This window comes from Chlorocebus sabaeus, chromosome 23 (assembly GCF_047675955.1).
Source record: "Chlorocebus sabaeus isolate Y175 chromosome 23, mChlSab1.0.hap1, whole genome shotgun sequence".
NCBI classification, from domain to species: domain Eukaryota; kingdom Metazoa; phylum Chordata; class Mammalia; order Primates; family Cercopithecidae; genus Chlorocebus; species Chlorocebus sabaeus.
In genome coordinates this window covers 52,291,628-52,318,851 of record NC_132926.1, presented here as the reverse complement: position 1 = coordinate 52,318,851, position 27,224 = coordinate 52,291,628, and the positions used below count along the sequence as shown (strand labels likewise).

The following is a 27,224-nucleotide window of genomic DNA, read 5'->3' as shown; positions in this document are numbered from 1 at the left end:
TCTTTCCACTGAAGGAAAACTCAGTGAGTCTTTGAAAGAAACTTGAAACCTTGATCTGATACAATCAAGAATATACTGAAGTAACTGACAACAGTTTTGATCATGCACCCCTGATGTCTAGTGTTCTTTGCTTTTTGTTTTTTCTTTGCATTGCCAAAAGGTACAAAAATCACCAGAACCGAAAATTTTAAAGAGGGATTTCTTGCTGCCCCAGGGCTATGCTGTACCTTAGTACGATGGATTCCGACATGCCTGTACTGGCCAATGATGGCAAATACCCTACCCCAATTAAAATCAACTTGCAGGGAGTCCTGAGTCCTAGTGAGAATTTGTATAGCTTGCTAGTTTTAACACAACTAAAAGAAGTAGGCTATTAGAGGGAAACTCAATCCCTTGTTGAAAGGATACTTATTTAAATTTAGGGGAACAATTAGCAGCAAAAGCAAATAACCTAATTAAATACCTTAGTAGAATGTAAAAATAGAAAATGTTAAGCATCCACTGAAACTAGAGAATAAACACAATTAAGAAAATAATATCTTGTCAAGTTGACACATTAGTAAAATTGGTATATACCAAAGGTTTGAATGTCATCATTTTTGTAAGATCAAATACATATTGATTTAAGAATCCTTGGCCAGGCACGGTGGCTCATGCCCATAATCCCAGCACTTTGGGAGGCCAACGCAGGTGGATCATGAGGTCAGGAGTTCAAGACCAGCCTGGCCAACTTGGTGAAACCCCATCTCTACCAAAAATACAAAAAAATTAGCCAGGTGTGGCGGCAGATGCCTGTAATCCCAGCTACTCGGGAGGCTGAGGCAAAGAATTGCTTGAACCCAGGAGGCGGAGGTTGCAGTGAGCCAAGATCATGCCACTGCACTCCAGCCTATGTGACAGAGCAAGACTCTGTCTAAAAAAAACAAAAAACAAAACAACAACAAAAAAAATTCTTTAGGATAGCATTTCCAAAATTTTGTTCCATGGAAAGGTCATTCCTTAGGGATGTGGTCTCCATGTATGAAAAATGCTGGTGTTAAATAAAGAAAAGCAAATATCTTTCCTGTAGGACTTTTCGGGTCTTTTAACATTCTACAGTATTTGGTAAATTGCAAAGAGGAACCTAAAGTATTTCTCCTTTCTTTTTGCTTAATACTAAAGATCACTTCTGCAGAGGACACAGCTAGTTTATTTAACATTACACTTTGGGTGACTTCACATTAGATTATGTAACTTTCAAAGAAGAGTTATGTGAATGTTTTCTTTCTAGCTAGAGAAAATGTGTAGATTGAAACTAAACTGAAATTATCTCTAACTTAGAGAATTATTCCTGAAATAGGTTAGCATTTTATACAAAATTATTTTCTAATTATGTCTGCAAATATACTCATGTTTGGAGAAGGTAACTGCTAATAATTTTTGTAATTACAAATAATTACATAAGACAGGAAAATGTGAGCAGCTACTCCCTAAAACTATCACACCAAAAGCTCTCATTGTCAGATCAGTTCATCATCTAAAGAAATCAAAGATTGTGGACTTAATTTTAAAGCATTTGGACATTGGAAAAAACCTATTCCAAGATATCCTAAAAAAGAAACATTTTACATTTTATTTTCTTTGAAAACTGTTCACAACAAATAGATTAGTCAGTAATAAATAGGATCCCTTTCCTCAAGAAAGACTTTCTATTTTGTTGTTTAGATATAGCCACTGAGTACTTACAAAACTTTCTACTCACCATTATATCTGGATAAGCCATGCAAAATTTCCCCAACAATGACTATCAAATTGTTTTTTCTTTGTCTCTTTGCACTAACAGAATGGAATTTTTTTTTTTTTTTGGCATTGCTGTTATTTTTATTTTGAAAATCTCCTGAGAGTCTTATTTATTGCCACTAGATATACAGAATTTTAAAATGAATATCTAAAATGTTTGAATTGCTGAAAACAGTCAAGTACATTGGCTGTTATGATCGAACAGAGCAGAAATATATTAGCTTAAGAAGAATGAGGCACATATGCGGTTATATCTTCTACCTAAAGAAAATGTATACTTCAGAGAGACTGAGATAGTATCTCTCTCTCTCCCCCCCCCCCGTGTGTGTGCGCAACACATATATAAGTATAAATGCAAATATAAGAACATGTGTTTAATGTCATTTGTTTTGGAAAATGCAAGAGAAATATTGTAAAAATAAAATCCAGAGGGTTTAATAATATTTTCTTCTTCATAGCCTCTAGCAAAATCAGTAGACTATTAAAATAATACTTTCAATCACTATTCTTATGCAGCATAATTGGGAATCTATAATTTCATCTCCAAAATCATATCTCAAATTAATTCAGAAAGTAAATGTGATGGAGTTACTTTTGATATTCTTTATAGAAGGATGGAGCATACATGCTAAATCTTACGTTTGTGATGTTGAACCTCAAAAGGATTCAATGTTGCAGGGGGTGGGGAGGTGTATTCACATGAAAAAATATGAGAATTTGATAATTTTATAAAATCATAAGCAGTAGTCTTAACACTGAGTGTATTTTACTTAGATATGGTGAAATATGTGTTCATCAACTAATAGAGCCTATCCAGAGATAGACATAACGAGATAACCAGGATAACTAGAGAAATACAAGTTTAAGATGCAAGAAAAATATACAAATGATCAGCCAATTACAAAGATATCACATGAGGTCTTTGGATTTAAAATGTAACACACAGGCTGGGCACAGTGGTTCACATCTGTAATCACAACACTTTGGGTGGCCAAGGCAGGAAGATCAATTGAGGCCAGGAGTTCAAGACCAGCCTGGCTAGCAGGGCAAAACCCTAACTCTCCTAAAAATACAAAAATTAGCCAGTGATGGTGGTACATACCTGTAATCCCACCTACTTGGGTGGCTGAGGCATGAGAATTGCTTGAACCCAGGAGGCAAAAGCTGCATTGAGCCAAGATCATGTCTCTGCACTCCAGCCTGGGAATAGAGCGAGACTTTATTTAAAAAAAAAAAAAAAAATTAACAAAATTTCTTTAACAAACAGAGCCATGGACCCTGAGCTGGGGGTTCTGGCCTTGAGATTTTGCTTCAGGATGACTGGATGGCACTCCAGCATCCACACAACCAGGGTTTCACATTGGTGTTGATCTTGTTTGCAGAGGAATAGTTTCTTAGTCCCCCTAGCCTCAAACTCCACATTTGTCAAATGTACCAAAGTAACAACAGGTTTCTTGGAATGTCAAAGTGCTTTCACCATGCAAGTAAAAGTAATAATCCAGTGTCAATGATGTGCATAGTCCAAGGAAGTGTATTTTGAAGTCCTTAAAATGAAGAGTCAATGAAACACAAATAGCAGAATGGATTAGAAAAATATACATCTACAGGTCTGTGCTATAGGACAAAATATGCATAAGTACATAGAGCATAATAAATAAATCTAACAAATATGTTTAGAAGTAAACATGCACACACAGAAGTACATGGGAGAAGTGGAGTGAGGGATATCAGGGGGCAACCCGAAAGCTCCACTTAAAGGGTGCAGACTCTACTTAACTGAGTCCAATTGCTTTCACATATCTCTTTCTGCACAGCACTTCTAATACTGGATGTTATCATTTTTTTACACTAACTTGATAGGTGAAAAAATTACATCTCATTTTGAAATGCATGCAGTCTTTGACTCAAAAATTTTCCTTATGAACATTTTTAAAAATGTTTAACAAGATTTTCCTTATGAACGTTTTTGCATAATTTGCTAACCATATTTATGAAGTTGCTCATTGCTGTAGTTTTAAGTCAACAAAAAATTAAAACAACCTGTTTGTCCATTAACTATTTACAGAACTCATGATGCTGTTTCAAACAGTGGAATATTGTAGCTTTAAAAAAAATTTATAGATAAATACATGCTGATAAGAAAATTTCTCCAAGACCTATTATTAAGTAAGTAAATATCATGCAGAATTATGTAGTGTCAAGAAAGGTTATTGTAGGTATATTAATCATATACATATTAATGTATGCATTGATCTTATTTTCTACACAGATGTACAAAGAACATTTTATTGAATTACATTGCGGGAAATGAATTTTTTTTACTTATAATTTTACCATATCTATATAGTTACTTTTAATTTTATAAAACTTAACAGTTTCTATCTGCAATTTTTAAAAAAACTCTTACTTTTTTAATTCTTACATTTTTTCAGGCTATACTATTGAGAATGATTGATATTATGGATACAGGGAGATGTGAAAATACTATAGAGTTTCAGGAGAGAGTTGAGGACTTGGGACTAGAAGAGGTAAGATAGCTCAGTATATCTGGTTTGAATTCTGTATCTTCTGTTATAAGTTAATGGGTCCAAATGAAATAATTCATGGAAAATTCTGAGAATAGTGTCACATACACAGTAACTATGTAAGTGCTGGTTATATTCAAATTGTAGTATCAGTGGGGCTAGGGAGAAATCGTTGCATTTGAGAATTTTTTGTGGGATTAAAATGAAAAGAACTTGGGTTGATTATCTTTTCAACCCAAGGTAAGAAAGCAGGAGGTGTTAAGGAGAACTCCCAGGTTAGTTTTCTGGCCTAAGCAACTTGTATGGATGGTGGTTTTGTGATATGAGACCCTGGAGAAAGATTAAGTTTGAAAGGGAAGATTGTGAATTCTGTTTTGTTTCAATCTGCTCATCAAATAGTTAAATACTGGTGAGTAGTAGGCAGATTAGGGGAGAAGTATGGGATGGAAATAGAAATTTCTGAGTTATTAGCACCTAAACAGTGTTTAAAATTTCAAAGTATACGTATACCTGGGTAGAGAGTGTAGCATGAGAAGAAAAAAACGCAGTTCTGAGAAACTCCCTCTGTAAAGGTGTGTGAGAGAAGCAGCAGCTGCGGCAGAGGGAACTGAGACAGGGTTATTCAGAGGAGCAAGAGAGAAATCATGAGAAACAAAAAAAAAAGGTTTAAAAAAAATATTCTATGTGATGGGGACTGAATCACAGGGAGTTGAGAGTACTCTATCTTTAGTCTCAACTCAAACTTCAGCTGCACTAGGAAAGTGCCTTTGGCATTCCAATAACTCCTCATTTTTATTGATTTTTATTTTTATTTATTTGTTTATTTTTTCTGATACAGGGTCTCGCTCTGTTGCCCAGGCAGGAGTGCAATGGTGCAGTCTTAGCTCGCTGCAAGCCTCTGCCTCCTGGGCTCAAACAATCCTTCCATCTCAGCCTCCTGGGTAGCTGGGACTCAGACATGCACCACCACACCCAGCTGATTTTTGTATTTTTAGTAGAGATGGGGTTTCACCATGTTTCTCAGGCTGGTCTCAAACTCCTGGGCTCAAGCCATCTGCCTGCCTTGGCCTCCCAAAGTGCTGAGATGAGTCATGAGCCACCATGCCCGGACCTCATCTTTAAAAGATATATATTTAAACCAAAATTCTTGATCTTATTTTCTCAAGACTATAGCCCACTTCCAGTTTCCCTTTTTTTTTTTTCCCCCCCAAAACATTTCAAAATCATCTCCCTACCTACCCAGGCTAGAAGTTATCCTTGGCACTTATTCCTCTATACACAAGTAGGGTTTTGCCTCAGTTACTCTTAATTCCCAATATAATACCACAATCCCTTCCTATATTTCACCAGAATTAGAGTAACAGTTTCCTTACCTGCATACTCCTCCTCCCACAGCTCCGTCTATTCACAAGAGATGGTTGCATCATTCTTTCCTATACCCTTAAGTACTTCCAGAGATTCACCATTGATTGCATCAACTACCAGATACTGTGGCTCAAAGCTTTCTGTATTGTAACCTAACCTGCGTCTCCAGAATTTTCTCATCATTTTCATTAACTCAGGTGTTCCCACTAAGCTCAGGCCTGAGCAGTTTTTACTTCTACAATCTCTGTGTCTTTGTTTATACTGTTCTCTTTGCCTACAATGTGTTTCTTCCAACAATCCAAGTCCTCAAAGACCAGCTGAAGTACCTAGTTTCTCAAAGGGCTTCGTCAATAAGTGACAACCTAAGAACTCCTTGGTACTTATTGATTACATTAGTTTTTCACAATTATTGTCTTACATTATTGCTATTTCATTAAGAAAATATTAACTCCTTTACCCTTCTCAAAAATATCTCAGCAACCAGACCATTGTACTATATGTGTAAGCAAAAAAAAATTTAAAAAGTATTATACATTTAAGCATTGTATTTTTTAAAATTTTAAATTATTTAAAAACTTCGGGGAGTACACAGTAAGTGCATATATTTATGGGTTGATTTTTCTGACTCTAATTTGATAACAACTAAGATTTCATATATTTTACAACAAAAGATTTATTCGCTGATATTTTCCATGAAAGTTAAACTAATCAACATAATTTTAGTAGTCATACAACTCTCTTCACCTTTTCCTATATCATAACTCAAACTACTTGAAAATATGTTTTTAAGTAAATTTACCCTTACTTTAATATCAGAATACTTGAGGCCAAAAAAAGTTTTTAAAGTTGAGTTTCAAGGAAACAGGCTACTTTTGTGTCCTCTTGAATCCATTTGGCTGGAATACCCCCATTAGGTTGGATAGCTGTTATCTACCTTAGAAAAGAAGTGGCGGATAGAAGCAAAGCTCACTTAAGAATTTTCTCTGCGAATTGGCAAATACGTAGTTTATTCTAAGTTGGAATAAGTTAAATATAGCTAGCTAATGCTATCTGTGCTATTTAAATCAGGACTTTACTTATTTAAAAAATCAGAACAAAAAACACACACTTCTCTCTCACTTGGCCACAGAGGGATCTGATCCACTTTTGACATACAACTGTTGGACTAGACATGGAAAGTATTTTATTTGAAAAGGAAATTTAATGATTGTCATTCCAAAAAGTTCTCTCTGGTGGGAAGATGTTTCACTGGAATGACAGTAATAAAATAGAAATGTCTTGATCCACTTTTTTCACTTTAGCAAACTGATTTCTGATCTGAGCTCTCACAGAATTGCAAGTATGTCCAAAACTTTGTGTCTATTAATTACTTCTTCATGCAAACATCATTTTTTTCTTCCATTGTTGTGGTGATCAGTGTACACTTTGATATAAAACACATTTTGGTTATTTTGACAGTCCTTTCACAACATATTCAGTTCTCTCTAAATCATTCATAAGCAATCTGTTTGATTTTGTCACACACATTTCCTTGATTTGCTATAAATATATATAAACATTTTCATTAAAGAGGCAAGAAGAGTTTGAATGTTAGATCCAAATAATAATGAATTAACACACACACACACACACACACACACCCCAAAAAAAAACAAAAACAAACAAACAAAAAAACACCCTCAAATGCCTGACCTCTAGGAATGGATTCAATTCCAAATATCCGTGTGTTAAATAAGGCAGACAAATTGCTTTAAAAAGACACTGAAACACAGACCAAAATGAATAGCAAATCTTTAAAAACAAACCTAACTTTTGTTCTTTAGTATGCTTGTTTCACACTCACTTTATTAAAAAGTTGAAAGATGGAACTGCCAAACATATACATAAATGAATAGGAATGCAACGCTAATAATTTCCAGTAGAAGTCATCGTTTGGTTTCCTTATGAGGTCCTCTCTCCACTGTGAATGCTACTTCACTCTTGTTAAACCACTTTGGAATAATCCATTATTCCCAAAGACAAATTACCCAAGTCTATGCTGTTAACCTTGTTACAGATTGGCACTTATCATTACAGATTATATCAGGTTCTGTAAGATTGTCTATTATATTGGTTGAGGAAAAAAACATTTGCGCTCTGCCAGTGACAATTTTCCCTTAATTTAGGAATTCCTATTTCTTACAGAGGCCAGCTGGAAATGAGCAAAGCATTACAGAGCCTTCCTTAGCTGTTGGCCTGGAGAATACACATTCTCTCCAAAATATATATCTTTGGCATAGTCTAGAAGTAAGGAATCTTGGGTAATCTCTGTGCTGGCCAAGTGTGAGAATTATGATTTTTAACCCCTAAATGCACTGAAGTGTTTTTTTTTTTTTTTTTAAGAATTAAAAAACAGACTGCTGTTGAGTTTTTTAATCTAACAAAAATTTAAACACCTTAGAGTGATATTTTTACTGTTGTGTTTTCTGCCTCTTTGGTGAAGTATTTAACATGACATTTTATAGGATTTACAGCTTGAAGAATCTTACAGTTTCTTTAGGATGTGTTTAACATGCACAGATTAATAGTTCCATGAACTCACTGACAAACTAGTAGATTATATAACCTAAATCTACACATTTATTTATACCGTAATTTCCCATATAGTCCCCAAATCTAAGTAATCTAAATATTCAGAGTGACAAATGACTAGCTAGTACTGAAACAGTACTTATATGACTTTTCAGAAGTCCTGACATGAAAGGTAGAAACTAACATTTAGTTAATAATTTTAAACTTTGGCATTTTACCATCAATTCTCAATGTACAAAACTAGATGTGGAAGTCTTTTCTTTAGCCCCATGTTCAAAATCATGTATTACTTCAAATTGTAACTTAATGGACAAATATGGAACATTTTCTATAACAGCAGTTGTTAGTCAAATAAGTAGAGTTAGTAATTATCTCAATGCATGTTTTCAAAATGATATGATTAAAGTAAAATATCAAACTGCCAGTTGAAGAAAATTTCATTCTAACACTAAAATATTTATCGGCTGGGCACAGTGGCCCACGTCTGTAATCCCTGGACTTTGGGAGGCCGAGGTGGGCAGATCACTTGAGGCCAGGAGTTCGAGACCAGCCTGGCCAATATAGCAAAACCATATTCATATCTATGAAAAATACAAAAATTAGCTGGGTATGGTGGCAGCACCTGAAATCCCAGGTACTTGGAAGGCTGAGGCAGGAGAATCGCTTGAACCTGGGAGGCAGAGATTGCTGTGAGCCCAGATTGTGCCAGTGTACTACAGCCTGGGCAACAGAGGGAGACTTCATCTTAGAAATAAATAACTAAAATTAAATATTTATCATTTTTTCTTTTGAGCTTTTTGAGCCAATCAGTAAGAGCTTCTATCATATACTTTAATTTTAGAACAGTATATATATACACACACACACACATATATACACACACACCCACATATATGTATACACACATATATATAAACATGTGTGTGTGTATGTGTATATATAGTTTGTTTGTTTGTTTGTTTGTTTTGAGACAAAGTCTCGCTCTGTCACCAAGGCTAGAGTGCAGTGGCATGATCTTGGCTTACTGCAACCTCCGCCTCCAGGGTTCAAGTGATTCTTGAGCCCCAGCCTCCTGAGTAGCTAGGGTTAAAGATGTTAGCCACCAAACCCGGCTAATTTTTCTATTTTGGTAGAGACAGGATATCACCATGTTGGCCAGACTGGTCTCAAACTCCTGACCTCAGGTGATGCACCCACCTCGGCCTTCCAAAAGTGCTGGGATTATAGGTATGAGCCACTGCGCCCGGCCTAGGACAGTATATTTTTATACTTCTTCCTTTCACATTCACTTTGAGAAGCACTAATAAATCTTTATTTTTACAAAGAAAGAATTACAAGACTCAGTGTCACGATTCTAGTATAGTTGTTTATGCAAGTTAAATACAGAAAAACAGCATAATTGTTGGCTGCTTGCCGGATAGCAACAGTGTAAGACATCAAAAATTAGCATGCAGGACAGTCCAGTGGATGTCAGAGCCCATGCAGTGCAGAAGCCATACAAGAGTCAGAGATCAATGGAAAGAATGAGTGTCTGCTCTCTCAACAGGAGAGTAGTTCAGAGGCTTTTATCAATAGCCCATTTATAACGTCTTTAGTGAAATTAAGTTGTTCAGAAGTGCCTACGTTGCTTCTTGGCACAGCAGACAACAATATTCTTTGGTGAATTTGGCAGAGACATGATAATGGCTAGGTTATACCATGAGCCATCACGTAAATTTCTACATATGATTCATGAATTTTCAATGACAGAAAGATAATTTTATACTTTACAAAAGTAGATTCAAGTTGTACTATGTGCAAGTCTTGAGTAACCCATTGACATCATGTTTGACTATTCTTTTGTCTCATTTGGGCACTTTATAAATTTGTGGATGGCTATTTATTGGAGCTTATGTAGCCCCTTTGAATTAAACACGTTTTACTTATTTCAGTATATTTCAGAGTATATTTGCTATCATTCACCGGAATTGAGTGGATACCTACTAAGCATAATGGTGTTCATATAAACTATGGGAAAGAATACGTGAAGATGATCTTGATGAACATATTCAACTATATCATAAAAGGAACATTTCTATATAAAATAATGAAAATTTAGCAACAGAGTACTTTCATATCTTCTGTGTAGCATTTGACCCATCAAAAACTTCTTTATACCATTGTGCTATTTTAGATCTAATTAACCTCAGTTCCTAAAATGTATCAGATTACACTTGAAAAACTTTAATTTCATCAGGCAACACGTATTCAACAGTACACACTCACTGATCTTGAACATACCGGAGCTATGACATCTGTAAATATCTCAAGGTAAATGGACATTTCTTTGAGCATCTTCTATAAGGTATTCCCCTATTTTTCAGTGTTAAACCAAGGTCTTCTTTTTTTTTTTTTTTTTTTTTTTTTTAATTTTACTTTAAGTTCCAGGATATATGTGCAGAACATGCAGGTTTGTTACATAGGTAAACGTGTGCCATGGTGGTTTGCTGTACCTTTCAACCTGTCACCTAGATATTAAGCCCTGCATGCATTAGCTGTTTGTCCTGATGCTCTCCCTCCCCTCCTCCACCCCGAACAGGCCCCAGTGTGTGTTGTTCCCCTCCCTGTGTCCGTGTATTCTCATTTTTCTGCTCCCACTTATGAGTCAGAACATGCAGTGTTTGGTTTTCTTTCCCTGTGTTTGCTGAAGATGATATCTTCCAGCTTTTTCCATGTCCCTGCAAATGACATGATCTCATCTCTTTTTATGGCTGCATAGTATTCCATGTTGTATATGTACAACATTTTCTTTATCCAGTCTATCACTGATGCACATTTGAGTTGGTTCCATGTCTTTGATATTGTGAATAGTGCTGCCATAAACATATGTGTGCATGTATCTTTATAACAGAATGATATATATTCCTTTGGGTATATACCCAGTAATGGAATTGTTGGATAAAATGGTATATCTGGTTCTAAATCCTTGAGGAATCACCACACTCTCTTCCACAATTGTTAAACTAATTTACATTCCCACCAGCAGTGTAAAAGTGTCATATTTCTCCACAGCCTCACCAGGATCTGTTGTTTCTTGACTTTTTAATGATCACCATTCTGACTGGTGTGAGATGGTATCTCACTGTGGTTTTGATTTGCAATTCTCTAATGATCAGTGATGTTGAGCTTTTTTTCATGTTTGTTGGCTGCATAAATGTCTTCTTTTGAGAAGTGTCTGTTCCTGTCCTTTGCCCACTTTTTGAAAGGGTTGTGTTTTCATCTTCTAAATGTGTTTAAGTTCCTTGTAAATTCTGGATATTAGACCTTTGTTAGATAGGTAGATTGCAAAAATTTTCTCCCATTCTGTAGGTGGCCTTTTCACTCTGATGATAGTTTCTTTTGCTGTGCAGAAGCTCTTTAGTTTAATTAGATCCCATTTGTCAATTTTAGCTTTTGTTACAATTGCTTTTGGTGATTTCATCATAAAATCTTTGCCCGTGCCTATGTCTTGAATGGTATTGCCTAGATTTTCTTCTAGGGATTAAGCGAAGATCTCAGCAACACTTTCCATTAATGCTATAAGTAATACAATTTCAGGAGTGAAATTTCCATGTTCAGTTTTCTCATGTTATTTAACTTGTCAGCAGTGTCTCGTGTCTCATTCATCTTTTGTGATAGAAGAAAGGATTTCACACTTTGGTCTGTCCAAGAAATGGACTTCACAACTATTCAGAGTTCATTTCATCCCTTTGTTTCTACAATAATGTCACAGTTAAAAATTTGTTAAGATTTTTTTTTGAGTGTGTTTTTATTTCCTACACATTTTCATTTTCTCTCATTTGTCTGTGTTTAGGCCAGTCCATAACTTTGTCAAATCATTTTGACATCCTAGCCTATCTTTATCAGTAATGCCAAACCCTGTCTGCTCAGTGCTATCAACTTAGTAGATATAATTTTGTAAGAGTTCATGTCTGTATCTGTTACTACATCATCCATGGTCACTTGTAGAAAAAATATAAACATCTGAGTTAAGTAAACTTCTACTCTACACTTCTGTAAACTTGGACATCGCTTATACGTCCCCTAAGGATTTCCCTTTCAGCTGATTTATTTTGATTAAATTATTTTTAGGTAAAATAAAGTCATTCAGCTCTTATTACCTGGCATAAGAATGGCAGGTAATAAAGTAGGAAATGGCAGGAAATTAAGCTTTAGAGACTGAAAACGACTATAGGGTTTAAGAAGGTATATTTCATTTTGAAAGAAGATTAAGTCTTTTTCTTGTTACCAGATTGATTTGCTAACATTTCTATTTGAACTTCTCATTTACTAAACTATTTCTCTAATCATGTTGAGAGTCCAAAGTGTTCAAATTATTGAGAATTATTTTATCGTGTTTAGTGTTTGACATGTGAGCCACAGTATAGATACAATTTAATACAATCTTAGACATTGTCACTAATGTCCAGGGCAATGATAGGTTTATTTCATTATAAAAGAAATATGGGGTTGTCAATGAAAAGAGTCAAACTGTGTAAAATATTTAAAGAGATTTATGCTGAGCCAAATATGAGTGATGACAGCCCATGACACAACCCAGGGAAATTCTGAGAACATGTACCCAAGGTAGTCAGGCTACAGCTTAGTTTTATACATTTTTGGGAAACATAAGACAGCAGTCAATACATGTAAGATGTACATTGGTTTGATACAGAAAGGTGGGACAACTTGAAGAGGGAGCTACCAGATTCAAAGATGTTCTGATTGGCAATTGATTGAAAGAATTTATTTAAAGACCTGGAATCAATAGAAGGGAGTGTGTCTGAGTTAAGCTAAGGGGTTGTGGAGACCAAGGTTCTTATGCAGATGAAGCTTCTACTTAGCAGGCTTCAGAGAGAATAGATAGTAAATGTTTCTTATCAGACTCAAAAAGGTGCCAGATTCTTAGTTAATTCTCTTCTGGATCAAGAAAAAGACCTGGAAAGAGAAGGGGATTCTTTACAGAATGTAGATTTTTCCTACAAGAGAAGCTTTGCATGGCCATTTCAAAATATGTCAAGAAAATAAGTTTTGGAGTAAATTACTTTGATTTGTTTCAGGGCCTGCTGTCTGTCATATTCTTATTGCCACAAAGAGTTTGCTTTGTTAATCTTAAGGTCTCTTTTTTAATGTCAGTGCTGGTCAGCTATGCCTGAATTCCAAAGGGAGGAGGGTATGATGGAGTATGTTCTACTGTTACCAGCAGCAAATCCATTCGGGTCTACAGCACCCTCAGTTCTTATCTCCTCAGAAGAAAGAATTTGAGGGACATAAGGCAGAAGGAGAGACCAAGGCAAGTTTTACAGCAGGAGTGAAAGTGAAGCAGCGTCATTATCTGGGGTAAATACTCGAGGTTTGTTGTCTTATGCCAGGGGCGAACACACAATAAATGAGCTTAAGCGCAGACGTTTAATAGGCAACAGAACGAGAAAAGAGAATAACTCTCGTAGAGAGAGAGGGACTCCTGAGTGGGTCTTCTGATTCTGTGGTGAAATGCACGAGGTTTTATAGATGAGGTTGAGGAGGCGGTGTCTGATTTACATAGGGCATGAGAGATTGGGCGGACCAGGTGTGCCATTCGTTTGCATAGCACAGGAAGAAGCTGGCCACCCCACCCTAATCTTTTATTACGCAGATGGGTTCTCCACTTGGCTGGTATCATGTTGACTGTTCCTTTATTCTACACCTGGCTGACAAAGAAAAAGGGAGATGGACCCTCCATGTTGAACATATCTGACCCCCAGGTAGCCTTTTCCTATTGGCACAGTTGCCGGCATTCACCCATGCAAGCTTCTAGCTTCTATGTCTGCAGCTCAATTTTACAGGCTGTTCTTTGTTAGAAAAGAAATGATTTGGGGGCTGCTTTTCATTAAAAGAAAAACCTTACCAAGGACTCTCTGACTCTCACAAACTGCCTAAATAATTTCTTTCTAGCTAGTGTATGAAAAATGTATTAAAAAGCTTTAGAGCAGGAATGAAAGGATGGAAAGTAAACTTGGAAGAGGGCTATGCAGGTAACCTGGAGGGCAAGAATGCGGCTTGGTCTTTTGGCTTGGGGTGTTATATGTTGGCATGCTTCCGGGGTCTTCCATTCCTTCTCCCCAATTCTTCTTTTGGGGTGAGCTGTCCACATGCACAATGGCTGGCTCGCACTTGGGACTGGAGCATGCGCAGTGTGTTTACTGGAGTTGCATGCATGCTCACTTAAGGTGCTCTTCCCTTGGTAGTCTAATATTCCTAGGAGGTCATATACCAGTTAACTCCACCATTTTTCTTCTTAATGCTCATGCTTGAGCCCACTTGCCCAATTCCTGAGGTCTTATTGGAAAGCTGCTGATCACCAGTTTCCGGTTTTTTTCTATCTGTAGGGAAACTGCCTTCCCCAAGTGCTGGCTGCAACTAATTATTATTTTAGAGAGACAGTTAACAACCTACCGTCACCTGATGGTCGCCTGACATTCCTGGTTGTGGGGGAGGGAGAGTCCCTCTTCTGCCTTGCTCATGTCTACCTATCTAGTATAACACTACCACCCATTCATGGCCTGAATTTGTGTTTCAGGTTTACTTCTAGAATGCTCTTGGCTGACAGAAGGGGTCCATTCAGTTAGTTGGGGGACTTGGAATTTTATTTTTGGTTTACATGGTGAAATTATCTCATGTGTACCCAAGTACAGAGAAGATTGTACTTTCCTTAGGTAGATTTAATTGATGCATATCACTAAGGCAATAGAACAAATTTTGCTTTCAGAGACTTTAGGGCTTATTTTTTGGTGGGGAAAAGGGATTATCAACATCAGTTTTCCTTGTGCCTTGTTGTTTGTCTATGTCAAAAATTTGCTTACCTAAATCCTTGTGACCTATTTTCTAAGCTGTTTAAGTTTGCTCTAAAGATGATTGCTTTCATTTTACTCTAGTAAGCCTGGGACATCATAATTGTGTTTCCTATTCAGAATTAAATCTTGTATATGGAGTTGATTCATGAGGTGCTTTGTTTCAAAGGTCTTTTGGGTCAATATTAAACTCTTTGGGGAACAGAATATCTATCAGACAATACAAGACTCTCTTTTTAAAATCCTCTGGTCAGAAAATTTTCCTTGTAAAAGAAATTTCAATAGCAAGTTATCTGGTAAACTCTGTATTTCTTTCCCATTTGCTGGCAAATTGATGTTGACATTTTAGCATTTTGGTTTTTAGTGGAACTCTATAGTGTGTCTTGTTTCAAATATACATTAAATTACTTGATACACATGTGAAGAGCAAGATGTAGCTTTTATTAGAAAGAAGGACTGAAAGAAGGGAGAAAGGAAGGAAGGGGTGAGAGAGCACGCCATGGAATCTGAAGAAACACCTACCTAAAGGTCCACTCTACTCATTTGCCCTTGTTATTAAATGTTTTAGAATATCATAGCACACAAATGTATGAATAAAACTATATAGTGCAGATAGTAGAAATAACACTATATTTGGAATCAAATGACTTGCATTTGAGGTTTGTCTCTCCTTATGGGGCATGTCTTTCTATCATCTCCTTGAGTCCTACCCTGATTTTCCCATTTGAATTACAAAACCCCTTATCCCAAACGTTTCTCATCCTCTCTCTCAGCTTTAATTTTTTCCATAGTACCTGTTAACATGTATATTTTAGTGTACTTTCCTCCTTTTTTTTTTTGCTCTTACCCTCTCCCCCATTAAGATGTAAGCTCCTGGGGGCCCTGTTCTTGTCTGTTTTGCTTACTATTACATCCCAGTCTCCAGAGGTGGCACATTGACTCAGTAAATATTTGTGGAATGACTAATTGAAATACATGCCTCACACTTTCTATTAGCAATGTTGTTAGGGTTATGAGAAAGATAACCGAGATATTCTATGTATATTAGAGGCATGGAATATAATAGGTGTTTCATATGTCTGTTCATTTGTGTTTATTGTCTAATACATGATTTGTCAGTAGGTTGTCTGTAGATAAGGTGACTAGATGTTTTAGTTTATCCAGGACTGTCCCAGTATGCCTAGAGTCTGGGAAAAGTTATTACCAGCAACTTATTTCACAAATGTCCTGATATGGATAATAAATTATATGATCACCCTATCTAAAGATGAATCATGCATGTGAATTGTCCTTAGAACAAAAGTTTACCTCATACCACATAACCTGAGTTATACCAAAAATTAAACAAAAAAAGCTTTCAAACTTCATTAATTTTTAATTTAACAGTAAAGTAGGAGGATAATAGTCTAACATGGCAGCATGTGGAAAAGGGAAATATTTCTGTTTTAACATAAAAGGAATATTAGCAATTTTCTAGTATTAAATAGTGCTTAAGCATTCAAATGCTGAATTCAGTATTTTTTAAGTTAAAACTCAAAAACAGCACTTCTTGCCTGTAAAACCATAGGCAATTTGTGAATTTATGTGAGCATCTACTTTCTTGTCTGTTTAAAAGGGATAATAGTATTCATGGCCTTCATTAAAATAAATGAAGATATTAAATTAAAGTAAATATAAGCTTTAACACAGTGCCTGGCATATAATACATACTACATAAGTGCTAGCTTCTTCCTGTTCGTATTGAATAGAGGAAAAACTTTCAGAAGTAGTACTGTCAGAGACTTTGGAACCAGAGAGACTCACTCTTGAATAGGACCTGGTAAAATAAGGCTGAGACCTACTGGACTGCATTCCCAGGAGGTTAAGGCATTCTAAGTCACGGGATGAGATGGGAGGTAGGCACAAGACACTGGTCACAAAGACCTTGCTGATAAAACAGGTTGCAGTAAAGAAGCTGACCAAAACCCACCAAAACCAAGATGGTGATTAAAGTGACTTCTGGTCCTCCTCGCTGCTCATTATACACTAATTATAATGCAGTAGCATGCTAAAACACACTCCCACCAGCACCATGACAGTTTACAAATGCCATGGCAACATCAGAAAGTTACCCTATGTGGTCTAAAAAGGGGAAGAACCCACAGTTCTTTGAATTGCCCACCCCTGTCCCAGAAAATTCATGAATAATCCACCTTTTGTTTAGCATATAATCAAGAAATAACTATAAGCATACCAAGTTGAGCAGCCCATGCCGCTGCTCTGCCTATGGAGTAGCCCTTCTTGTATTCCTTTATCTTCTTAATAAACTTGCTTTCACTTTACTCTAAGGACTCACCCTGAATTCTGTCTTGTGAGAGGTCCAGAAACCCATCTCTTGGGGTCTGGATCGGGGGCCCTTTCCCATAACAGTACTATTCGTTTCCTTTGATCACAAAGCAACGAAGTGGCTTTGTAGTGTAACTGATTGTTTAAATATTATATAACTGCCTAAAAGTAGATGAAATTACCCAGCTTCCATAGTGGTAGTAATCTACTTCTAACTCCATCGATTTTACGTCATTGTGTTTTGTTAATAAATGTTATTGAATAAAATACCAGATCCATAGTAAATAGTCTCTGGTGTTTTTATTTTTTACACAAGACCATGAACATAATGAGTGGTCAATAAATATTTGAAAATAAAAATAAATGATGTAGTATTCTGAGACATTCCAGCAGACTATAATTTTAAGACTATGTTAGACAGGACTTCTATTTGCAGAAAGCAAAAGACTTGCCACAACTGTGAGCTGGCAAAGTGGATAATTAGTTAATGAGATTAGAGTCTTTACTCTTATGTGGCTTCACCACTTAGATGATAGTAACTTTTAATAATAAATCTTTGGAATTTTACTTTGATAGTAATTTAGACCTGAAACTGCAGCTGTCATCTAATACAATGCCTTGTCTAACAAAAAGGAAAAATAAGTTTCAGGTAAATTATTTGCTAGAGGCAAATAATTAGCAGCCAGGTCTCCTAATTTTGAAGTCAGAATTATTTTGGCTTTTTCTTTAATGTCAGTGTGTTTTTAATCACAGTGACATTATTTGAGAAGATGTTTGATTATTTAATATTGTCTTCTATAATAAAAATAATAGTTTAGAAGATACCTTGGGATTTCAATTGTTCTATTTCAAATAACTGTCCATTTTCCATACATTTGTAATAAAAGTTTTACCAAATTATATTTTATAAAGAAAATACTAGTAAGAACTTGATATCATATTATTAAAATATTCTAATGAAAATTAGATTCTAAAGCTAAAAGATTATTTATTTTAATAATAAAGCAAATCTATTAGTTATTAGTTTCAAAAGCAGAAAATTATGCTGTTTTAGTTTAATGAATTACAGAACTTTCATTATTTCTTGGACAATATTTTTATTTCCAGGTTATGCCCAAATAGTTACAAAACATAATTGGCCTATAAAATGCAACTAACATCTTTTTTTAGTTCCCAAATTTTTATCAAAGGCGCTGTTCAGCCATTATCTGCTAAGATTATGTATTCTGAGTTATCATGTGTCTACTGTTATTTTATGTCATTTTCAATAATACTGAAAAACGATGTGTTATTTTGCTTTGCTCATATCCTTTGGAGTTGATTATATAAGATTGACTAAAAGTGTCAGGAATAGTCTGTGACTAATTATGGGCCTCTTTGAAATATTGAGAACCTTCTTTATCACATCAGAGTGATTTCATCTTTCTAAGGCTTCTATTGTTCTTTTGGTTTCTCAAATATTGTGATTTTTTTTTCAAGATTTACAGAACTTTTAGGAATAGATACTAGAACAGCATTTTGTTCTATGTAATATTAATCCCTTAAAAGTTTTAGTTAAACTGTATTTCATTGTCCTGAAAATACTTTTCTAAGCATGTCTTTATTTATATGGTTATATCCATTGTATAGAGTGGTATTGAGATTAAGGCTTTTAAAGGAGAAAGACCATGTCAAAGAGTCCTCCTATAATAGCTGGAAATTATAATAAAGCTTACACTGAACTGGAAATATTCAGATCATGCAGAAGTTTAAGAGAAAATGTCAGGTTTAAAGGACATAACATCATAGTTTGTTGTTCTTTGATCTGCTATTTGCAGAAAGCTAAGAATCCATCAGATAGAAAGATAATATTTTGCGGAAATATATACAGAGTAAAACTTAGAAAGCTAAGTTATCTGTAGATTCATGTTAATGACATGCACATAAAATTCCATTATTCTGCAGTAAACTATTGTCATACCAGAAATATAGGCTTCATTATTGAACATGACATACAAACAACTCTAGCATAATTTACCATGCAGCTGAGGTGACAAACTAGATGAATTATATGGTACTTCTTACAGATAAGAAGCCATATAAAGGGTCTATGCTAAATACAGAACATGTACTTTTAGCCAGTAATTTCCAAACTCAGACTGCACAGCATAATCACCTAAATACTTTTACTAAAAATGCAGATTCCCAGATCTCACATGAATTTATTGACTAAGAAATTCTATGTCTTAAAATCCATCATTGTCTTTAAAGAAAAATCTCTCCTATGATTCTGAAGTGTAGACTCAACATATGAATATATGGTTTAATTTATAAATATTGCATAAATATGCATAAGTAGTTGGGATAATGTGGAAGCTTTAATGGAGAAGCTGGATTTGAGATAGTGTTGGTTTTTTTGTTGTTGTTTTGTTTTGTTTTGTTTTGTTTTGTTTGAGATAGAGTCTCACTCGTTCACCCGGGCTGGAATGCAGTGGCATGATCTTGGCTCACTGCAACCTCCGCCTCTTGGATTCAAGCAATTCTGTCTCATCCTCGCCAGTAGCTAGAATTACAGGCCTGCAGCACCACACCTAGCTAATTTTTGTATTTTAGTAGAGATGGGGTTTTTCCATATTGGACAGGCTGGTCTAGAACTCCTGGCCTCAAGTGACTGCCCGCCTCGGCCTCCCAAAGTGCTGGAATTACACGTGTGAGCCACCACACCCAGTCTGAGATACAGTTTTGTAAAACGGCATGGCATTTAGGAAAGGAGTATTACTCTGAGCACAGTTGTAGAGGTAGAAATAGAAATTGCATGGAAATCATTAGTTTATAAAATAACAAATTATTTTTAATAGGGTGGAGTTGAATATAAAGTTAAAGAGGTAAATACATGCCAGCCTGGATATAGCAAGATACTGGGCTTTATCTTTTAGACAATGGTAAACTCAATAACCAAAGATTTTTGTCCAAGGAGCATATATATGTAAATAAATTTTGAAAGAATGCATTTTCAATTAATATGTGACATTCATTGGCAGGCTGAGGACTAAAAACAAATCAAACAATAGTACATTAGATTTGAGGTAATGAGGATTTGTGCAGAATGCTTCCTTTGCTAAGGAAAATAAGAAATGAGCCCAAGGATGATCATAAAGGAAGAACTGATAACAAAGAGAATGCAATACTAATAGTAACTTAGGAAAATACAAAGGAAAAAAAGTATTAAAAATGGTATGTCTGTATATTTAAAAGATGACAATCAAAATATTTATCAATTTGTAATCAGAATAGAATACACCAAGATAATTTATTTAAATAATTACAATTGTATTAATAAACACTTTAAGCAAAATATTGCTACATATTTTTACACAGAAAATAATATGGTTAGTAAATAAATCATTATTTTCAGAAACACAAGCACATTTCCCCTCTTACATATAGTTTTGATACCATAAAATAATGGTGTTTTCTCAGACAAACTAGCATCAGACTATGTGTGTCATAAAACAAATTTAGTGATATATGTATAAAACCAAGAGATTTCCCTCGTAAAAGACTGTTACACATAAAATATGTTCTTCGCAAAATATTTTACAAATGAAAATAACTTTTAGTTGAAATGCAAGAAATCGGTTAAAAGTGCACTTGATTAATAAAAGCCATATATGACATACCCACAGCCAATATCATACTAAATGGGAAAAAGTTGAATGCATTTCCCCAAAACTGGAACAATATAAGGTTACCCACTCACCACCTCTCAACATAGAACTAGAAGTCCTAGCCATAGCAATCAGGCAAGAGAAAGAAATAAAACATCCAAATTTTAAAAGGGGAAGTCAAATTATCTGTGTTTGCTGATAATAAGATTGTATACCTAGCAAACTCTAAAGACTCCTTCAAAAGACTCCTAGACTTGATAAATGGCATCAGTGAAGTTTCAAGATACAAAATCAATGTAGAAGCATGTCTATATGCCAGTAACATTCAAACTGAGAATGAAATCAAGAAGACGGTCCCGTTTACAATAACCACACACACAAAAGAATTACTTGGGAATACATTTAACTAAGAAGGTGAAAGACCTCTGCAAGGAGAACTGTAAAATACTGATGAAATAAATAAATGACACAAACAAAAGGAAGAACATCCCATGCTCATGGATTATAAGAATCAATATCATTAAATGACCATACTACCCAAAGCAATCTAGAGATTCAGAACAAATCCTATCAAATTATTAATGTCATTTTTCACAGAATTAGGAAAAAAATGCTGAAATTCATATGGAATCCTAAAATAGCCTGAATAGCCAAAGCAATCCTAAGTAAAGAACAAAGCTGGAGCCATCACATTACCTGACTTTATGCTACAAGGCTATAGTAACCAAAATAGCACAGTACTGGCACAAATATAGATACACAGATCAAGGGAACAGAAAAAAGAACTCAGAAACAAAACCACATACCTATAACCAACTGATCTTCAACAGAGTCAACAAAAAAATGCAATGAGGAAAGGACAACCCTATTTAATAAATGATGCTGGAAAAATTGGGTAGCCATATGCAGAGCAATGAAACTGGACCCCTATTGCTCACCAGATACAAAAATTTACTCAAGGTGGATTAAAGACTTGAACATAAGACCTGAAACTTAAAATCCTAGAAGAAAACCAAAGAAAATGCTTTTGGACATTGGCATAAGCAAGGAGTTTATGAGTAAGACCTTAAAAGCAAATGCAACAAAAACGAAGACACAAATGGGACTTAATTAAACTAAAGAGCTTCTGCACAGCAAAAGAAATAATCAACAGAGTATACAGAAAACTAACTGAATAGGAGAAAATATTTTCAAACTATGCATCTGACAAGGACTAATACTCAGAATCTGCAAGAGACAACTCAACAAACAAAAAACAAGTAGCCCCATTAAAAAGTTGGCAAAGGACATGAACACACATTTCTCAGAAGAGACACACAGGCAGCTCACAAACATATAAAAAAATGCTCAACATCATTAATCATCCAAGAAATGCAAATTAAAACCAAAATGAGATACCATCTCATACCAGTCAGAATGGCTACTATTAAAAAGACAAAAAAGAACAGATGTTGGTGAGGATGCAGAGAAAAGGGAATACTTATACATTATTGGTGAAAATGTAAATAAATACAACCACTATAGAAAACAGTATGGAGGGTTCTCAAAGACCTAAAAATAGAACTACCATTTGACTCAGCAGTCCCGCCATTGAGTATCTATGCAAAGGAAACAAGTCCTTGTATCAAAAAGACACGTGTACTCATATGTTTATCACAGCACTATTCATATTAGCAAAGTTATGAAATCAATCAATGTGTCCACCAACAGATAACTGGATAAAGCAGGTGTGTGTGTGTGTGTGTGTGTGTGTGTGTAATAATATGCAGCCAAAAAAGAATGAAATTATGTCTTTTACAGCAATGTGAATGGAGCTGGAGGCCATTATCCTAAATGAAATAACTCAGAAACAGAAAATCAAATATTTCATGTTCTCACTTGTAAGTGGGAACTAAACAGTGGGCCCACATGGACATAGAGAGAGAGAGAGATAATAGACACTGAGGTCTCCAAAAGCAGAGAGAGTTTAAAATTTACATATTGGGTACAATGTTCACTATCTGGCTGATGAGTATACTAGAAGCCCAAACGTTACCATTTTGCTATATATCCATCCCCCGAATCTATAAAAATAAAAAAGTTTAAATGATAAAAATAAAAAAGGGAAAAAAGTACCTTTTTCCTGAGAAATTCAGATTATCAAACATTTTTATTAGCATAATTCTAACATCACCTAATCTACCAAGAAAAAGCAATTACTTTAATAACGTATCTAGCTAAGACATCTTGATATTATTTATAAACATTTTAAGGCCAGAAAAAATAAGGCAGATGAGTATATTTAAAGACTGTAACAAGGATCCAGCTCTAAAAGTAGACATGTGCTAACTTCTGAACGTCAATGATTAAATTAAATAATCATGAATCAATTATTTGTTTGCAAACCATGTATTAGACCTTTGAAAGCTGTCTGCTCAAGCATTACTGGTGTCATTCACTCTCTTTCTCTTCAAGTCATACTGTACCTTTTCCTTTAACCTTCTTTACTCTCATGTCCTTTTCATTACCCAAAACTCTGTCTTAGATCAGCCAGAGGTTCTCAACAGCATTGTGCCCAATTTATGAGCATCAGTGTTTCTGACCCATGTTTTGCCTTGACTGTCGATGCTGCAGTTCATGTTTAATTTTAAGAAACATTTCGAGAAGGTTGCCACATCCTAGAAAATAATAACAGCAAAAAATAAAAAGAAAAAAGAACCTTAACAAATCTTGTATTTCTCCTAGTGCTCAATTACCTGTGGCAAAGGAATGCAGTCCCGTGTTATCCAATGCATGCATAAGATCACAGGAAGACATGGAAATGAATGTTTTTCCTCAGAAAAACCTGCAGCATACAGGCCATGCCACCTTCAACCCTGCAATGAGAAAATTAATGTAAATACCATAACATCACCCAGACTGGGTAAGCAGACAAAACAAAAAAGATGTTTTTGAGAAACATAGAAAGGCTTATGGCTTCTTGTATTTTGTATATTACTTTAAACCTTGATAGTTGTAAACCTATACTGATTATTTTGGTTTGGACTAAATTGGATCCATTTAAATATGATTTCGTCCAAATGGTCAGGTGGGTAAAAAAAGTCCTAAAAACTTCAACTGCTTTGATTCCCAAAGTTGTCCAATCAGAGCCAGATCCAGGAAATAATAATGCCACACCACCCCAGGTCTTTTTGTAACCAAAACTTTTTGTAACCAAATCTCAGATCAATCCCATGGCAGAACTATCAATTAAGTTAATATCTGCAGAAAGATGAGATTGTAGTGTAAGCCTTAGATTTCTCCATGATTTATAGCCTTCCTTGTTATCTGGGTACAAATTATTCTTTGGAGGGACATAGACTAAAAACTGTCTTTCAAGAAGAATGGGTGCATGAATCTACACCATTAAACAAGAAGTTCTATTTTCTTTTTAAGTTTTGAGAATATGATACTAAATAAAAAAACAAATTCTAGTAGTATTGAATATATTGATGTTTACATTGTTTTATGTTACAAAATGCCTTCATATATTTCCTCAACTTCTGTTATTTAATCTAAACCATAATTGAGAATTAGAGTATATATTTTAAGTAGATAGAGCCTACACTTGCATAACAAATACTAATGAATGATTTAGCATTTATATCTGTGACTTAGTAGCTTTTAACAGCACTCCTGCCTGATTGTCAGTGGGTTAATTTATGTTTAATACCTTTGGTTTTAACCTGTGCATATAATCTCCAGGGGAACAATTTGAATCATACAAAATAATATTACCAAAATGTAAGAAGATAAATTGTCATATGTATTTTTCCAGGCATAAGATTCAGTCAAATGAGAAAACTTGGTTTCTTCATGGAAATACAAAAATTCTCTTTTGGGGGCCAAATAATTAACTAACATTTCTAAGAAATAATCAGGTCAAGGTGAATAACACTGATTAAGACAAAAAGTTAAGCAATTCTAGAGCGGATGTACTAAATACATTTATTCAATAGCAGTATAATTCCTTTCTCCAACAATTACTTTACAGTGTATTTCCTTTCTCCAACAAGTCCTTGAAATATTATGTGGCACAAAATAATGGATTAAAAGAAAACTTTATTAAAATTGCATTTTCTCTATTTATTATTCCTTGAAGGTGTACCCCAAAATACAGAAGCACAATGGTTAGGAAAATCTAAGGTCTTTAAAAATGGAATAATTATGTTAGAATACAATTCATTCCCATATGCAAAAGAAATAATTGTAGCAGGAGTGACTTTCATTATGCATTCCAGAACACACTATTGTTTTACAAAAAGGGAGGCCAAGTCTACATGACCAAATATTCTATACCAAGTTCTCATTTCAAACACTTCAACTATTGCTATAAATCTCAGTCACTTGTGATGATGTGCGCTGATTTTCATAGAAGCCTGAAATCACAGCTCCAGGTAATCCATTTAGATGTGACTGTTGTCTGGGGAAACTAGGAATATGAAATAACTGTGAGCATATTTTTGCTTTGCTGTTTCCTTGTAATTTCAACCTCAATAATAGTATTTATTAATTTGTATTCCCATAAAGGTAGATATATTGAGCACATTGATTTTTCTTTTTAATTTTCTCTACTAAAATTCAAAAGAAGCTTAAATGAAAGCTATGAAACTGAAGCTTAAAAGTACAACACATTGAACCTGGGAATTATATCTTTAATAAGCCTAAAAACATTTATAAGTAAAAATATTATTCATTCTTTACTTTTTAATCATAGGAGGTGTGTGTGTGTATATCTCTTTGTTGCTTAAATTCCAGAAGGTAATATAAATGAATCAAAGAGAGTGTACAAAATCTGCCCCCATTTAAACCCTTGAAGTTTGTTTTTACTGACATATATGATATCTGCATGGGCTGAATTCACTATGTTCTATTTCACAGCTGCTCTGACTTTCAAGTGCCTGGGAGATCAGTGGCCAGTGTACTGCCGAGTGATCCGTGAAAAGAACCTATGTCAGGACATGCGGTGGTATCAGCGCTGCTGTGAAACATGCAGGGACTTCTATGCCCAAAAGCTGCAGCAGAAGAGTTGACCTCTAGCAGGCTGGCTGGATCACAGCTCGTTGCAATTACATTATTTATAAACACACACACTAGCATGTTTTTCAGACCAAATATTATCAGATTACATATAATTTAATCAAATTAATTTATTTTTTTGCCTTCCAAACATCCAATGTGGTGCTTGTTTTGGTTACACAAACATTTTGATTTATACTATATGGCTTCATAAATAATTTTATATGAATGAATTAGTTGGATCCAGTAATATAATGAAAAGAAAAAGGAAAAAAATAGATCATTATACTTAAAACAATGTTTTGTTGTTTTGTTAGGGCTATCTCTAAGGTGCTACTCTCTCCCCACCAATAACATTGAATTATCCAGAATGTATACTGATTTAGCATAATAGTTCAGGTATATATGAAGAGAAACTATTTTTGTTTTTTGGTGTCCTGCTGCAGAATTAGCCCATTTTCTGTTATCTGCAGGAGATGTGTAAACATAATGAACCTCATGGTGTTGAACAGGTTTTTAGAGAATGTATTATGAATTTGGTTGAGATTTATAGACATCCATAGGAAAAATTCTGCTGTAATTATAACCTTATTTTGATATGGAAAGGAAAAGTCAAAATAGAGACTTTGATCATGTTCATGAACATGTACTTGAACACAAGTATTGTAACAATGAAACACTGTAATGATTTACACTGAATCACAATTGCACTGTTGATATAGTGTAGAGAAATCGTTAGAAATGGTAACATCTTACAAAAATGTGTATTATTTTAACATGTTATCACTAGATTTTAGCTTTTTTAAAAATATTTTTAACAAAGAAAACATTGATCCACCCATTTCCCTGTATCTTTTTAGCAGATTTATTAGAGTATAGTACTTAGCCTCACGAATCATAATTAGAAAATTTACTAATATTTCTCAGCCTTTTCCCTAGGAACAAGGAAAAACAGAAAGCGTATAATACTGTGGTAGTTTCATTGTGTTTTCCTTCCTTTTAAAAATTAAAAAGTTTTACAGTTATGTGAAACGTTCAAAAGCCAGCTTAAAATTTTTCTTGTGAGAAAATATTGTACATGATTCACATGATTTCTTAGATTTTTCAATAAAATATGTAAAACTTGC

General features: G+C 34.8%; 1 protein-coding gene across 2 annotated transcripts in view; it reads left to right on the top strand.

Annotated features, from left to right (window-relative positions):
- The window catches only part of ADAMTS19 (ADAM metallopeptidase with thrombospondin type 1 motif 19), a 286,825-nt gene extending 259,601 nt beyond the window's left edge, over positions 1-27,224 (top strand). Inside the window, exons 22-24 of one of the 2 annotated variants that reach the window (XM_073010715.1) lie at positions 4,212-4,307; positions 23,785-23,962; positions 25,960-27,224. In XM_073010715.1, the coding sequence (XP_072866816.1) occupies positions 4,212-4,307; positions 23,785-23,962; positions 25,960-26,111 (426 nt within the window). In that variant the 3' untranslated portion in view covers positions 26,112-27,224. The remainder of the gene's footprint in view (positions 1-4,211; positions 4,308-23,784; positions 23,963-25,959) is intronic. The other variant, XM_008014319.3, reaches the window with a different exon arrangement.